The 15,666-nt window shown below is 26.6% G+C and overlaps 4 protein-coding genes across 7 annotated transcripts; 2 read left to right on the forward strand and 2 right to left on the reverse strand.

Annotated features, from left to right (window-relative positions):
- The first annotated feature begins 349 nt into the window (after positions 1-349).
- Positions 350-2,963, forward strand: LOC107999869 (nucleolar protein 11). Of its 2 annotated transcripts, XM_017059906.3 has the most exons (5): positions 350-804; positions 880-1,411; positions 1,493-2,517; positions 2,639-2,814; positions 2,931-2,963. In XM_017059906.3, exons 1-4 carry the CDS (start codon positions 673-675, stop codon positions 2,765-2,767), a joined length of 1,818 nt encoding a protein of 605 aa, XP_016915395.2. In that variant the 5' UTR covers positions 350-672; the 3' UTR covers positions 2,768-2,814; positions 2,931-2,963. The 2 variants fall into 2 exon arrangements, with proteins under 2 accessions (XP_016915395.2, XP_061940939.1); XM_062084955.1 differs by having other exon boundaries at positions 2,639-2,963.
- Positions 2,954-6,368, reverse strand: LOC107999870 (cytochrome b-c1 complex subunit 2, mitochondrial). Its single transcript, XM_017059907.2, has 8 exons — positions 6,237-6,368; positions 5,198-5,413; positions 4,683-4,819; positions 4,411-4,602; positions 4,122-4,338; positions 3,616-4,047; positions 3,310-3,531; positions 2,954-3,232 (listed from the first exon to the last, which is right to left on the reverse strand). Exons 2-8 carry the CDS (start codon positions 5,237-5,239, stop codon positions 3,146-3,148), a joined length of 1,329 nt encoding a protein of 442 aa, XP_016915396.1. The 5' UTR covers positions 5,240-5,413; positions 6,237-6,368; the 3' UTR covers positions 2,954-3,145.
- On the reverse strand, positions 5,543-13,317 carry LOC107999868 (uncharacterized). Of its 2 annotated transcripts, XM_062084902.1 has the most exons (9): positions 13,088-13,229; positions 12,724-12,789; positions 10,904-12,530; positions 10,539-10,773; positions 10,351-10,460; positions 10,020-10,266; positions 9,745-9,949; positions 9,454-9,655; positions 5,543-9,358 (listed from the first exon to the last, which is right to left on the reverse strand). In XM_062084902.1, exons 3-9 carry the CDS (start codon positions 12,491-12,493, stop codon positions 7,637-7,639), a joined length of 4,311 nt encoding a protein of 1,436 aa, XP_061940886.1. In that variant the 5' UTR covers positions 12,494-12,530; positions 12,724-12,789; positions 13,088-13,229; the 3' UTR covers positions 5,543-7,636. The 2 variants fall into 2 exon arrangements, with proteins under 2 accessions (XP_061940886.1, XP_016915394.2); XM_017059905.3 differs by lacking the exon at positions 12,724-12,789 and having other exon boundaries at positions 13,088-13,317.
- A 498-nt stretch (positions 13,318-13,815) lies between these two features.
- LOC107999873 (ATP synthase subunit d, mitochondrial) lies at positions 13,816-15,611 on the forward strand. Of its 2 annotated transcripts, XM_017059911.2 has the most exons (3): positions 13,816-14,577; positions 14,988-15,156; positions 15,238-15,611. In XM_017059911.2, the coding sequence occupies exons 1-3, from the start codon at positions 14,462-14,464 to the stop codon at positions 15,475-15,477; spliced, it is 525 nt and encodes a 174-aa protein (XP_016915400.1). In that variant the 5' UTR covers positions 13,816-14,461; the 3' UTR covers positions 15,478-15,611. The 2 variants fall into 2 exon arrangements, with proteins under 2 accessions (XP_016915400.1, XP_061940944.1); XM_062084960.1 differs by having other exon boundaries at positions 14,350-14,577; positions 14,988-15,611.
- The last annotated feature ends 55 nt before the right edge of the window (positions 15,612-15,666 follow it).

Consider the following 15,666-nt stretch of genomic DNA (forward strand, 5'->3'; position numbering starts at 1 on the left):
CAACCTTCAAATTTTTAAAATATATATTTTTTCCAAAAAAATATTATGAATCTTTTCTCAATTCTTAAAAAGTTTCGATGAATTAAAATTTTAAAATTTTATTTTAAATAGAAATTTTATTTTTATATAAAATTTAATTTTCATAAAAAAACTAAAAAATTTAAAAATTAAATATAATATAATATAGTATATTAATATATTATAATAATAAAACAGTTATTAAATTTAAATATTTGAATTTTCATAATTTATTTTAAATATGGTGCTCTAGACATAGATCAAAGCGCCCCCGCGATCACTACATAATTCAACAGTCTTTAATACAAAATATAAATATAAATATTAAAATATAAATAAAAAGTTTTCTTATATATATTTATTCTTATATCTAATCTGTATCTATAATCATGTTTTTAGTTATAATTTGTTTTTATCAATTCAGTGAGAGGACATGTTTTAATCGCGCCAATTGCAGAAATCATATTCGAACGCCATCTTTATTAATTGTAAAAGCATCCTTATATAGTGTATATGGCCAATAAAATTTTTAATGAAAAATTATATTGACAAATCGTGTTTGCTATCTGTTACTATTTTATTTTACATGAACACAAATAATAAAGATTATCAAATAATAAAAAATAGAGAATTTAAAAAAGTTATTTTAATAAAATGGCAAAACTTTATTCATATTATACATTGTGTCCTCTTATTGATGAACAAAATTTGTTAGGTGTTGAGAGAGATTCAGAAACAGGATGTGCAATCGTAACGTTAGGAAGAAATATTGTAATCCGATATAAGGTAAAATAATGCATTAATAATATTTATAATATAATTATTTATTATCATGTGTAATCAATATAATTCTATTTACAGTTGCAGGATTTAAAGCAATTGGGTAGTTGGACTAGTAAAGATCGATTAACAACACAAGTTATTTACAATGAAATAACACATCAATATGCTGCAGTATTTAACGAGAAAAAAATTCGTCTTTGGTCTGCTGAAGAAACAGATTTAAATAGCATCAAAGGCTATAAATTTCAATCTGCTTTGCATACTATTCTTACACTTGAAGGCTGTCCACCTGTATTGGTACGCAAAGATGGAGCTACTGCTTCATTAGAAAGAGCTATACAAAATAGAAAATCATGGTCTAAGGAAGGAATATTAAATATAAATGAAAAACTTTTAGAATGTTATCTAATTCATACTAGTGATAAAATAAATTTATGTATGTTAACTGAAATTGAAAGAACATATAATTGTGTTATAGTTAAGCTAAATAATGAGACCTATACTGAAGAAAAGGATTATATGAAAAGAATAGAATTAAAACGAACAGCAGAAGAGTTAGTTGGCCATACAATATTGCAAACTAAAAATAAAGCTTGTCTTTTAACATTATGTAAGTAATTATTATTTTTTAGTTTTTTTCAAAATCTAAATTACATCTAAATTAATTTTGTATCTTTCTTTTATTATTCAGGGTCACATGGTAGATTATATAGTCATCCTTTAGTGGAAACAAATAATGAAAGTGATTTAAGTATATTAATTGGTATTATTACTAATATTAATACTAAACATCCCGTAATTATGACATCTCTAAATGAAGCAACTATAGCAGTTTATGGAGCTGATGTTTCTGAAGAAGGAGCCATATTAATGATTTATAATGTACAATTCAAATTAATACAAGATGCACAGAAACTGAAATTATATACAAAAGATGCAAAACTATGGAAAATTGAGGATAAATTATTACTTGCTGCTAATAGACATTTAGCAATTGCACCTTTTCATCTAGCACCTCAGAAAATAGCAACTTTACTCGGATCATCCTTACGTTTTAAAAATGATGATGATAATATTGAAAATAATGAAATTGTTGTAATACAAGAGTCAACAATAACCCAATGGGAAAAGAATGGAAAAGCTTCTATTAAACCAAAAATCCATATTCCAATAAAAATTTCTGAACAAGTGTCATCTTACATAAATGAAGGATTGAGTGATGCTGCAATACAAGAAATATTAATCCCACAATTAATAGAATCCAAAGATGTAGAAGCAATCGTATGGTGTTTAAATAATTTTAAAGATTTACCAGAAAAATTATTAACTGATCTTTTAATCTTTGCACTAAGAAATCCTGATGAAACATTTTTACCATTACAAAATGGTACAGATTATAATTCGATAACTAAAAGCTTATATTCAAGAAATAATTTTCTTGATAAAATTTTTAGTCTTACTTATTCTGATATTTTTTTATCCTCATTTCTTAAAAGTGGTTTGAATTTTAATGAAATTCTTCGATTATTACATTATTTAATACAAAAATTAGATGCTGAAGATTTTTACCATGATATTGCACAGCAACCAACTGATAAACAATTGTATGAATGGTCCAGTCTTTTGTTAGAATCTCATTATCAACATTACATATTATCACAAGATCCAGAAGTATCACTGCTACTTAATAAACTTAATTATGTTTTAGACAATCATGTAAGTTATATATGGTTATAATTCAAGCAAAATAATGTAAAATTGTTTTACCATTATTAAATAAGTTTTTTTACTTATTATTAAATAAGTAATTTTCTACATTAATAAATTTTCTTTTCAGTTACAAGTATTTAAAGATATGGAAAACATGAGACCCATTTTATTAAGAACAATTAATGGGAAGTCATCTAAACTAATACAAAAAAATCGTAATAAATTTTATACAATAGAAGAAATAAAACTCTATTAATAATGTAAACATAAAGTAATTTCTAATAATAATTCAAATGTATACATGTAAATATCTTTAATATTAATTCTTCTTACAATATTGTTAATATGTAAATAAAATTGTAAAATGCTTTTAATTATTATATATATATATATATATAAACTTAATAATGCATTTTTAGGAAAAGATTAAAAATACAAAAACTGGAAATAAAGAATTTTTATTTTTATTCATATCTACAGAATTACGTTCACTGCAATGAAATGCACACAAATATTAAATATTTTGTACCAATTTTGATTGGCAATTTTCATGCATTTTAATCTCAATCTCTTGAACAAAAATTAATATTTGTTTCGGTAGTTCGTTATTTATTTCTTTAAAAATCTACTAAGTCTATTTTAATTCATCAATATATGGTACAGTCTTCAAATTACCAATAGCAGCTACAGATAATTTTCCTTTAATAAGTTTGTCTGCAATCTGGAAAACATTTATTTGTATTAATATTATTGAAAAATGCAATAATGTAGAAAGAAGAATTATATAGATAAACATACATCTTTAACATCGCATGCGGAAATTTTATCAATGTCATTAACTAATGATGTTGGTGAAGAAATCTTCCCTTTAAGCACAGCTTGTTGTTGCATACTTTCCAATAAACATAATGAATTATCTGCTGCGTCCAGAATTTCAGTTTTTAATATGTTTTTGCCACGAGTAATATCGTCATCGGATAATTTAAAACATTTTAACCATTCGCAGGCTGCTTTTGTCAACTATAAATGTAATAAAAATTAATATAATATATATATATATATGGAAATTATTTTATTATAATTATAATGTTTTATATAACTTACAAATCCTGCTACATTAGATGTTGAACATAAAACAACTCCAAAAAGTCCTGAATCTGTATAGCTAGCATTAAAAGTTGATAAACCAAATGGTTCTCTGCCTGCAGCATTTGAAACTTGTTTATGCAACGAACTAGGACTAGATCCCCATTTAACTCTTGGTCCACTACCAGATGCTCTTTGAAGTATTGCACATGCTAATGCATCTTTCTCATTTTTCAAGCTTACACCTTCTACTGCTATTGCTACACTAGTCAAATCTGATCCAGTTTCCTTACGAATTTCTCCACCATAATATTTTGATTCTTCATTTGTATTATCTGTTGATCCAATACTTAAATTTGATCCTAAAGCAGTAAGCTCTGATAATGAAACACCAGTGCCAACAACTGCACATCTAGGTGCAGTACACCAAGTATTGACAAAATGTTGTAACTATAAATAAAAAATAAATTATAAGATCATTATTTGACAGAAATTTTATATTGTATAAAAATTATTATACTTACACCTTCTGTACCAATTTTACCTAATTGATGTTCTGGACAAAAAAGAGAATATCCAAGTCCACTACGATAAGCTGCTTTATGTAAAAGTTCTAATATTAGAACTGCATCAGATAAAGAAAAGAGTTCATATTTTAATCTGGGCAACTCATCAGCTATTTCCCATGGTTTAAAAATTTGTTTAGTAGCAGCAAATTCCAGATATTGAAGAGCATCTACTCTATTAATAAAAAGCAAATAGTTTATAAAAAAATTTCATTTTAATGCAAATAGTAAATAAAAAAAATCTTACAAATTGTTTTTAGTAATTTGCAAGGTATATGCTATACTTTCACGATCAACAGTAGTTATTAAATTTCCACCACGTTGTTGAATATTTCTTGTTATGGCAAAACTGGTTGCACAAGATGTACTTAATCCTGCAGCTATTCGCAAATAATGTGCTGTGCCTTGTGTATCATGTGTTTCATTTCGTGATCCAGCTCTATAAATAAAATATTTTTATATAATATTAATATATAAAAGATATGATTGATATATGTAACTTATTTAGATTTTGAATACCTGAATACAATGGAAACTTGTGCAATTGGAGCATGATTATCATAAGCAGCAACAGTAACTTTATTGTTTAAAACTTTAATTTCAGGAGCTAGTGCAGCACACTTTGACACAGTTGCTGCAACTGCATAATGTCTAACCTAATATATATTAAAAAACATTTTTAATTTTGATACATATTTATCTTTATATTTTTCTATATTTTTTTATTTTTTATTTTTAAATTTTAAAATTTTAGAAAAGAAAACTATTCTTAAAATATATTTGCATTTAAAGGAATGATATAAAAACAATTGTTAGAAAATTATAAAGACAAAAAGAAAATATTAAAGTTTAATTCAAGAAAGAATATAGTTAGTTACTTAATACACTGTAGTCTATTTAACTAATGCGACAGAAATTGACGTACCGAACAGTATCGACCCGTTTATATAACATTTAAATAACTGATCTTATCTTAATATATAATAAACGATATTTTTTAATAATTAAAAAAAAGAAAAAGGAGAATTATTTACCGTAGGATATAGCAAAGAAGACCGCACAACCGAGCTAACCATTTTTTTGCTTTTTGGAAAGGTTTCTTTAAAAAGAGAATATATTATAAAATGATACCGATGAACAACTGCAAAACTAGGGATCTCAGCTCGAGTCGGCTCGTATATATCATATGCTTTATATATATACGTATCGTTGAATAGAGGAGAACATTTTGATAATATAAGTCGATGTCGCTGCATTCAAAAGCGCGAAGATGTGCGTCAATTTAAATGAAAATATGATCAATAAGGTTAATAAATAATATTATAATTTTTTCTTCCTGTAATCTTTAGTTAACAATAGTTATAATAAAAAAATATAACTTTTATAATTGTTTTTATTTATTTTTATTATTTTTATCATTTATTCCATTAATTCTTTTACCATATTAAGAAATCCAATACAAATGTATGTATTCGTGTTATATTTGTACTTATGAACATTGTTGTTTTATGTAATTGTAACTAGTAATATTATATATGAATACATAAATACTAAGAAAGAAATAATTTTCTTCATTATTTTTGCTATTATTTAAAATGAAAAGAAATATAAGTAATAAATTATAAAGTGTATAATTATTAATTAAAATATAACAGGAAGCCCTAAATTGCAAAAATCTAATATATGTAATATATATAATATAATATATAATATAAAAAATAAATTAAATATTAATATTATTATTAAAATTATAAATTAAATATTAAGAAGGTAAACAATTAATCGAAATTTACTTCAAAAATTAAAAATTTATAATTGCATTATTTAAGAAGGACGTGCAACATACACACATTCAATTATATGCATACATACTTTCAATTATATATGCTTGCATACATCATACATGCATACATAAAATTATATATATTTATATATCTATCTATTGTTAATTCTACGAATATTTTTATATAATACAAAATAATCGGTGCGCTTATATTAAAACTGTACATATACGATAAATATCTTATCTATTTGGCACAAAGGTTGCACAATTTTTCATTCTTTGGTACTTACTAGCAAATAATTAGCAAAAAAGATTGAAAAAAGCTGTAAACTACGTGTATTTTGTTATATACTTTTTAAATAAGTTCGGTTGTTATCATTACTAATCTTAATTAATATATATATATATATATATGCTTATATTTATTTTAACAACATTTCGAAATTGAAAAATTTTGTTTATGCAAATTAAATAATCGTTGCAATTTTGATGTAGTGTAGACATTTATAATGTCTAATATATGATAACTAATATTACTTCGAATGTAATATGAGAGTGACTAGAATAAAAATAAACGTTTAAGTGTCAATATCACCATATAAATAGACTTATAACTATCGTTAGGCATCGATTGATTTATTTCGAAGATTGTGAACCGTCATAATGACCGAAATTACAATTCACAATATTTTTCGAGAGTAAAAATTTGTCATGCATTAATAATATCGCAGCTCTTTGTTCTCTCATTTATTCAATTATTATTTCTTTGACTTCATGTACGATAAACTGTGACTATGAATCTAAGTTTGAAAATAACAACGACGACAAACGAAACAATGTTGACGTCGTTGATTAATCGCCCGAAAAATACTGTTGCAAAAATTTATAACAACTACCATTAATTACTTACAAATACTTTTTCATCGATAAACAAGAAGTAGAAGAATATATGCTAAAAGTTAAGTAACATTTCATATGAAGTAACAATTCGTTTGAAAAAATTTACTATCAATTAACGAAAAATTTTGATTATATAAAAAAACAATATATATAAATATATGATCTAAGAATTGTGTAACTGAGAAACTAATTTTTTTTTTCTAATCATGCATTATACTTCTAAATGCAGAAAGAATTTCTACAATTTTGTTCGTAAATAGTTTAAAAAAATAAAGTTCGCTCCAAAAATAATAGATACATGTCACTCTTTACAATACAATCACGTTTGACCGGTTGACTAATCCGACCATGTGCTTTAAACCACTCAAAAACTAGTTGATCTAACATAACTGGTTTCATTATATTTGTGCGCTTCTCTGTTTCAAAGTTGTACTTTAATTTCAAAGGTAAAATTCTATAAGTTTACTGCATCTACGTTGACTTTCGATTATCATATATGTGCAAGGAAGACCAAGTCGACTAAAATGGCCTGCATTTATTTTTTATATCAAAAAATTTTACTTCGACTAAGTAAGTGGTCTTAATCGATATATTTTAAAGTAGAGAAAACGAAAAAATAAAGAAACGAATTTTGTAACATTATATCAAAACAGTGACATTAATGACAAGTAATATTATGATCTTTGATTATTTATGATTGAAATATTTTTATAGTAAAAATTATTTTTTAAAAATTACTCGGTGGGTGTATATTAAAATATAAGAAAAAGACAATAAAAATGTACAATAGTTAATAATAACCGGAGTAATGATGATATCCTGGTCTTGGTGGATGATATGGAGCAGGACTTACAGGATAATTTGGATTATATCCTGATAAAGAAGGCGGTGGAGGAGAAGATAAAATTCGTCCATCGATCGCGTCAGGTACGATATGTGCATTGCCAGAGCCTGTAGGTTGAGGACTTGTTATTACACGAGCACTAGATCCGTGCAGATGATGCGGTCTTGAAAGAGTAAGATCAACAGTGTGACGTCCACCAGGAGTAAGATCTAAACTTACAACTCTTAAAACATCACTATGAGGATAAGGTGGAGGAGGTGGAGGAGGTGGCGGTGGAGGTGGAGGAGGGGGAGGGGGCGCTGGAGGTGGGGGAGGTGGGGGAGGCGGTGGAGGTGGTGGTGGTGGTGGTGGTGGAGGCGGTGGTGGTGGAGGAACTACAGCCACCGAAGAACCAGACGATACTTGGGAAGTTACTGACAGAGGAGTTGGTGATATCGAATAACTTCCAGTCCTACTAAGATCAACACTTTGTCTTTCTGCAATTTCATACAAATGATGATGATATCGCGCATTTTGTATCTGTACACCAAAATTATGATGAAATCCTCTAGCAGACATATCCAATCCTTGAAGTTCTCCATTAAGAACAAGAGGTTCAAAGTTAGTTCTTTCTCTAGCGAATTCTTGTTCAAGAGGATCATATTTATATGATGTTGAGAGATCTAATTGCATTGTCTTTTCTTTTACCGAAAGACTAAGATTTTGCACAACTGAATCACCCTCATCACTAGATAAATTATCTGATATTTGATGATGATGGTGATGATGATGGTGATGATGATGATGATGCACGTCTTGATATCGAGGATTTGGTGTTGCTGAAGGTGATACCAAAGTTTCTTGTTGAATATGTATATAATTATTTGGTGAAGAAACTCGCGGCATTTCTTCGTGATGCAAATATTGATCGATGTTATGCGTTCTTGGTGTACTGATGTAATCAACGGGCCGATGTATTTGATAATCGACATGTAAATGTGTAGGTGGTGTATTTCTATTATCTGGTGTCGGTGCGGGAGATATCAGTTCTTCTTGTTGTATATAAGAATCTAAATGATTTGGTGATCTCTGAGGCAATGGAGATTGTAATTGATTGGATATTGAATAGAGATTTGTATCGCGATCATTATCCTCCAATATTGGACTAGTTACTGCTCCTATATCCCGTTCAGCAGCATCAAGAGCAGCTTCTACTAATAAACTAGCATTTGCACTTTCAGTTCTTCTATAAACGCTAAGTCCTAATTTAGTATTTTCCATTACATCTTGTGTTCTATTTGTTGATGATGATATTTTATCACCAATTTCTTTTCTAGTATCTTCAAATTCGTAAGTATTTTCTGTAACAACACTTGTTGACAAATGAGGAATCGTATTAGATAGTATATCTGAAGTAATTGGAGGATTAAATTCTCCAAGCCATTTTTTACTTCCTTTACTTTGTAATCTAGATATACCATATACATCTGCTTCTGTACTTTTTGATGTTGATGCACCCATCAAAAATGATGAAGTTGAGATTCGTGAATTATGTTCCATTTTATACTTATTTGTGGGACTTGTACTAAACTCGATTATGGTCGAATGTGTAGAAATATTTTCCGTTTCAATCCTTAAGTCGTTTTTGGAATTGCCATCATCTATAAATATTTTATAATCGTTTTCTTGCTGAAATTATAAATTACATAGCGAATACCGTGTTTCGAAATGATTTACTCTTATTAATATTTATAAAATAAAATAAATTTTATTAAAGAACGAACCTGAAAGGTTTTTCTACTTGGTCGAGGACTTTTTCCACGACCAACATCTTCAACAAGTCCACCACTATATGCATCAAAAGTATAAGCAACAGAGCGTTCAATTTTTGGCATCATTTCTTCTGTAAGACCATGTACCTTTTTGTAATGAAATTGTAAACATTGCTTAGTAGTAAAAGCTGCTTTACAACCATTTTCTTTGCATCTGCAATTTAAAAAATAAATAAATAAACGCTTTTACCAAATTTGCTAATGAAATATATAATATTACATAAACAAATATTGTAATCTTACTTAAATGGTTTTACTCCGCTATGTGTTAACATATGTATTTTGAGATTACTTTTATTTTGAAATATTTTTCCACATCGATCACAGGTTGCAGCACCAACTACATCTTTATGATGAACTTCTTTCATATGACGTTGAAGAGCAGCACGAGATCCCAAAAGTTTCAAACATAATTTACATTGAAACTCCCGGAGCACTTCAGACATATCTAAACATTCATTTAAATTGAAAGTAAACTTTAGAGATAAATTTATATATCATATTATATAAATATTTACCACTATGCATTCGTTTAATGTGCACTTTTAATTTTTGCGGTTGACAAAATTTACGTCCACAAAAATCACATAATGGTCTTGAACGTTGTGGATTTTGTGCACATCCATAAGTACGATGCATTTCCAAATAATTTAAACGTAAAAAGAATTTTTTACAATATTGACATTGATATGCACCTCGACCCGCATGTAATTCTGCTGCATGTTTCATAATATTATCCTTACCTAGGACAGCAGCTCCACATACCTAGAATTATGAAATAAATGCATATATATATTTGAATTCAAAAATGCAAAAAAGTTTATATAAAATATAATTCAAATTATTTACCTTACAATGATATTTTCTTATAGTTAAACTATAATTAGTATCATGAAAGATACAACAATGTAATCGATAGTATATTGGATGTGCAAAATTTAAATTACATCCTCCACAATCTAAATAAAATAAAAAAAAAATTAAAGAAATGACATTTACTTTTATTTAATTTATAATTTAAAGGAATGATACTATACTTGTTTTGTCTACTTTATTCTTTCGTGTCCATGCAGAAGATTGAGAGTCTGCCCAATAAGTTAATTCCATTCCTGATATGATATTTTGAGTAGTGACAAGATGTAATTCTCCTTGTTTTGTTATTACAGCTACACTTCTTTCCTCTTTTGTTTCAGCAGGTCTAATATAACGAATCCAATTACTTTTTAGTGGATTAGTAGTACTTATATACAAAGTTTTACCATTATTATCTATCTAAAAAAAAAGGAATATATTATTTTATTATAGAAATTTTTTAAGAGTAATAATAATCAGTAAATTTAATATACAAAAATATATATAATAAAATTTATATATACAGAGATAGATATTGCATTGATTTTACCTCCCAAATATGTCTCATGGAAAAGTCATCAGGAATATCCATTTCTCTAACTGGTTGTCCAACAAGAGGACCTAATTTAACATGCATTGGAACAGAACTTTTTGCATATATTCCGAGTCCATGCTCTGAATTAGTTATTTTTAATTCAAAACATTCAGGTAAAGAATCTCTAGCATATAATGGTCGATCCAAATCTATAGTTAATTGTTTTTCCTCTTTTTGATTTTTTATTTTTGTTTTAGATTGTTCAATCAATAAAGATTCATCATCTGATTCATTATCTTCTGTTATTTTACCATATCCTTCAGACATAGGATCATCTAATTTTACGGCTTTTACAACTTCAGTATTTTCTTTATATTTATTTAACCAATCTTCATATGATATAGAATCTGAAATAGCATACTGAGGTGTTATTAAAGGACAAGCATCTTGCAAATGACGATTATTACATTCTTGACAGAGTTTTATTTTAATAGCTAATCTTTGAGGCTCAGACATTTGGTTTTCAACATTTTCACTTTGAAGTTTTCCAATTGTAATTGAAGTTCTATCATCTATTATAGAACAAATATTCTTATCTTCTTGCATAATTATTCCATCTTGCGGTGCTTTTCGTACATCGTGATGTTTACGATTTTTGTGTTCATTAGTATGTTTGTGTCTTTTTTTCCTATGTTTATATACAGAATCATCTATAAAATCTTCACATGAATCTTCTTTTACATTTTCATCATCATCTTCTTCAACATCATATTTTCCTTTTCGTTTCTTTTTTAATTTTCGATCCTCTATTTCTTGATTTGTATTTATTGTAATTTGTGAACAATTGGAATTTATATTAACACATTGCATATCATTTGAATTATTCTCATCATCTTTTGTCTCATCAGACTGGACATGAGAATTTATGATAGATACTGTATCTTTTGCATTTGAAATTTGTTCTACCACAATTCTATTGTTATTTTTAGTAATTGATGATGTTGCTAATTTAGATTGTGATTGTTCATTGCTGTCATTAACCATTGTAATTTCTTTCATATCGACATCTTCAATATTATGATAAAGTACATTTTTGTTAATATTTACATTTTCTACATATTCTATGCTATCTAAATTTTCAGTCTTTGTCATAACATCTTCTTTGTCATAACATTCTGTTTTTGTAGTAATATGAAGACTACTTTTTAAATTTGATTCAATATCTACTTCATTATCTGGTTTGGAGTTATTTTTTTTAAAAGAAATTTGATCTTCATCTGCTGATGTTATATCACTTGAAGATCTTTTAACAGATTCAAGTGGTGAAATAATATTTTCAGCTTTAAAATGTTTTCTTCTTTTCCGTTTATCTTTATGATGTTTTGTTTTATTTTTATGATGTTTAGATCTTGAACTACGCTGAATATGGATTCCAACATCATTGGATAATTTGGTTTGTGCTGAATCAATAGAAAGTGTCTCAGATTCTACAACTGTAGTACTAGTACTTTGTTTTCTTAAACTCCGACGAACAAATTCTTTTGTATCTTCTATCAAATCTTCAGTTTGCAATATTTCTGTTTTGTTCTTTTCATCCTCAGCCATTTCCTTTCTCTCTTCTCCATTGCATTTAGTGTTGTGTCTAGCAAACAAAAATATGTAATTAAATAAAAACAAATAAATACTATGAAATATATAGATATAAAGAAATATTACATTAATAGTATAGATAATTAGTCTCTAAAAATAAAAAAAAGGGGAATCAAACTTAAAATAAATAAAACGGTCAACAATTACTAGTATTTTTTATAAATATTAAAGAAAAATTGATTTACCTGCACGTATTTTGTATTTGGAGTTAAATAAAATAGACATTTCTTCTGTACAGGTCGATCCGTGTTCTCAAAGGAAATCAAAATCAATAAAAAATCAGTGAAATCGATACAATTAATGATTATATTTTTAACGAATAAAAAATTATCGATTACTTTCACCCTTCTAATATCAACCCCACAAGATGGCGATTCGAGGGAAAGTTTGGACATAATAGAGGGGAAGTCCCGCTTTCGAGTGATATGAATGTTTAAGTATCGATTAAAATAATTTTTATAACGCGAACAGAATGTTAACGTCAATTTAAAATTAAAATTAAGAAAAAAATGTATGTTAATGTAATATAAATATCCACCACAATCTTACCTGGAAACAGATTCGGCAAGATCCAACAAATAAACTGCAACATCTTCATCTGTTGACAGACCTAAGCGTTTTTTAAGAGAAAGCCAACGTTTACCGTTGGTAAGACCAATGCGAACGCTTAGAAAGTGTTTCGTTTTCGATTCTGATGTCGTTCCAAGATTACTGCTTTTATGATGAGAACTTCTCGTTAATCCCGAGTTTCTCACATGTCTAGTACTTTTCTTCGGCATAACTACATCATAGATCTGCCGGTATTAAAGCGGCGAACTTGAAGCTACCGCGGAGGTCGCGCACCGATATTATCCTATCCTCTTTATGCTCACCGCCTGACCATTGCCGCCCACTCCGCCCTCTCCGCCCACCTTATTCCCACAGCACCCAATCTCGCATATACTTACACTCACCAAATATCTATTTCACTCTTTCTATATCTTTCCTATTCTATTTTCCTTTTCTATACCCCATGTACCCCGTGACCACGATCTTCCTCTTTTATCGATCCTTTCGTCTGCGCTTCATCACTACAGATTTACTATGCTATATGTATGATTGTACTTATATGATGAATGCACGTATGTAAGTACGCATGACAATGATTATATTCTTGGGCATGAATATGTGTAAATTAATATATAGTATATATTATAATAAATAATATAAATAAATTTATATCTTATATATTAATGTATACTATATGTATTATAAACAGTTATTATTATATTATTTATGCTATTAGCTACGCTCATAATGAATCTATTTGATATTTTTATTTATTTATGATTTTTTTCTTAATTTTATAATAAACTAATAAAATTTTCTATTATTAATTTTATATTTTTAAATTAAAATTATAATCTTTACAATTAACCGAAAATTTAAAAGAATTTGAAGTTATATTGTATAAAAAGTTGTATATTGTATAAAAATTTGTATATATCAATTGATATTGTATTATAAGATTAATTGACATTAATATATACATACATATAATTATTTATGAATAAATAATAAATAATTTTTCATTGATTCAATATATAAAACAGATTTTTTTAGAAATACATAGTTTTTTTTATATATTTAAATAAGTAATTATATTCAATTATTTATAATATTATTCATATTTGTATATATATTAAAATTGTATTTTTATGTATAAATATTTAAATGCTTCAGTTTACAATGAATAAGTATCGATTAAATCAATATATTTAACTCGAATATTTATATCGAATATATATATATTCGATATCTCGTTTTGATCATAGAAATTCAACTAATCGATATCACTAGAAAAGTACATATTCGTGGTTCGTAATTGTTCAGAAGTTGTGTCAGAAATTGTGTTACGTTAAGCGAAAGAATTTTGACAAAGAAATGTCACGAAAAGCACTTAAAGCAATAAATTGGTCTGCTATAACTGAACGAATTCCAAGTTCTGAGAAAGCTGCTTTGACAGCTTTTAAATCTAAATCTGATAGATATTTACAACGGTTAGTTAAAGTCAATCGCATAGTTATATAATATTTTCATGTATACATATTAAATTTAAAATATATATTAGAATAACTAGATGATTTCTAATATATTAAATATATTATTTCTTTTTTATAAATATTTATGAAATTGTAGTTTTTTCTTTTTCTTTCTTTTTTTTTATTTTTTATAGTCAAATGATCATAACCTTTTTTAGATATAATTTCAAGATAATAATATATTGCGATAGTAATTTATTAAAAAAAGTAACACAAAAATAAGAAAGAAATCTGTTGTTAACAAATTTTGTATATTAATATAAACGAATTATCATATTTAAAATATAATAATTAAATATAATAATTTAAAATATAATAAAAGTTATATAAAAAAATATATGATTCAAAGAAAAAAATTTGTTTTACAGTATGATGACTTATCCAGAAGATTTACCAAAAATTGATTGGACATATTATAAAAAAACTATTGTCACTCCTGGTTTAGTTGATAAGTTTTATAAAGAGTATGAAGCAATATCAGTACCATATCCAACAGATAAATATACAGAAGCAATTGATGCTGAACAAAAAGAAATTGTAATTTGTATTTATTTTTCTTTTATAATTATCTTAAAATTAATATTATTAATTAAGTTAATATTATTCAATATATTACAGGCTAATAAAATACAAAGTTTCATTCAAGAAGTAAATAGTCAAATTGCAGAATTACAGCAAAATTTGGATCAGATAAAAAATATGATACCATTTTCAGAAATGACAATGGAAGATTATTCTGATATACAACCAGAAGGAACTTTAAGACCTGATAAAGAACCAACAACTTGGCCTCATACAGAAGATAGTCAAGAGAAATTTGGTGAAAAAGATGATCCAAAAGATAAAGATAATCATTAATTCAATTAAATTTTGAAATGTATTATAGTTTTATTGTAATATTCATTATATTTTATCATTGAGCTATTATACTATTAATGTATTAAATCATTAGTAGAAAAATTTAATGAAATTATAAATCATAAGATATTAAATATATTGAAGTATAAACTTTTCCAAACTATATAAATATAACTTTTAATTAAAGAT

This window comes from Apis cerana, linkage group LG14, assembly GCF_029169275.1.
Source record: "Apis cerana isolate GH-2021 linkage group LG14, AcerK_1.0, whole genome shotgun sequence".
In the NCBI taxonomy this organism is placed as follows: domain Eukaryota; kingdom Metazoa; phylum Arthropoda; class Insecta; order Hymenoptera; family Apidae; genus Apis; species Apis cerana.

Excerpts from the sequence above, each read along its gene's own strand:
- LOC107999869 (XM_062084955.1), top strand. The coding sequence starts at position 673 with ATGGCAAAACTTTATTCATATTATACATTGTGTCCTCTTATTGATGAA. Across the intron at positions 805-879 it reads ATATTGTAATCCGATATAAG|TTGCAGGATTTAAAGCAATT; the intron begins GTAAAATAATGC and ends TTCTATTTACAG. Across the intron at positions 1,412-1,492 it reads AGCTTGTCTTTTAACATTAT|GGTCACATGGTAGATTATAT; the intron begins GTAAGTAATTAT and ends TTTATTATTCAG.
- LOC107999870 (XM_017059907.2), bottom strand. The coding sequence starts at position 5,239 with ATGGTTAGCTCGGTTGTGCGGTCTTCTTTGCTATATCCTACG. Across the intron at positions 3,532-3,615 it reads CATCTAATGTAGCAGGATTT|TTGACAAAAGCAGCCTGCGA; the intron begins GTAAGTTATATA and ends TTACATTTATAG. Across the intron at positions 3,233-3,309 it reads CCGCATGCGATGTTAAAGAT|ATTGCAGACAAACTTATTAA; the intron begins GTATGTTTATCT and ends AATGTTTTCCAG.
- LOC107999868 (XM_017059905.3), bottom strand. The coding sequence starts at position 13,317 with ATGCCGAAGAAAAGTACTAGACATGTGAGAAACTCGGGATTAACGAGA. Across the intron at positions 12,531-13,087 it reads CTTGCCGAATCTGTTTCCAG|ACACAACACTAAATGCAATG; the intron begins GTAAGATTGTGG and ends TTTGTTTGCTAG. Across the intron at positions 9,656-9,744 it reads AGCGGAGTAAAACCATTTAA|ATGCAAAGAAAATGGTTGTA; the intron begins GTAAGATTACAA and ends TTTAAATTGCAG.
- LOC107999873 (XM_062084960.1), top strand. The coding sequence starts at position 14,462 with ATGTCACGAAAAGCACTTAAAGCAATAAATTGGTCTGCTATAACTGAA. Across the intron at positions 14,578-14,987 it reads TCTGATAGATATTTACAACG|TATGATGACTTATCCAGAAG; the intron begins GTTAGTTAAAGT and ends TTTGTTTTACAG.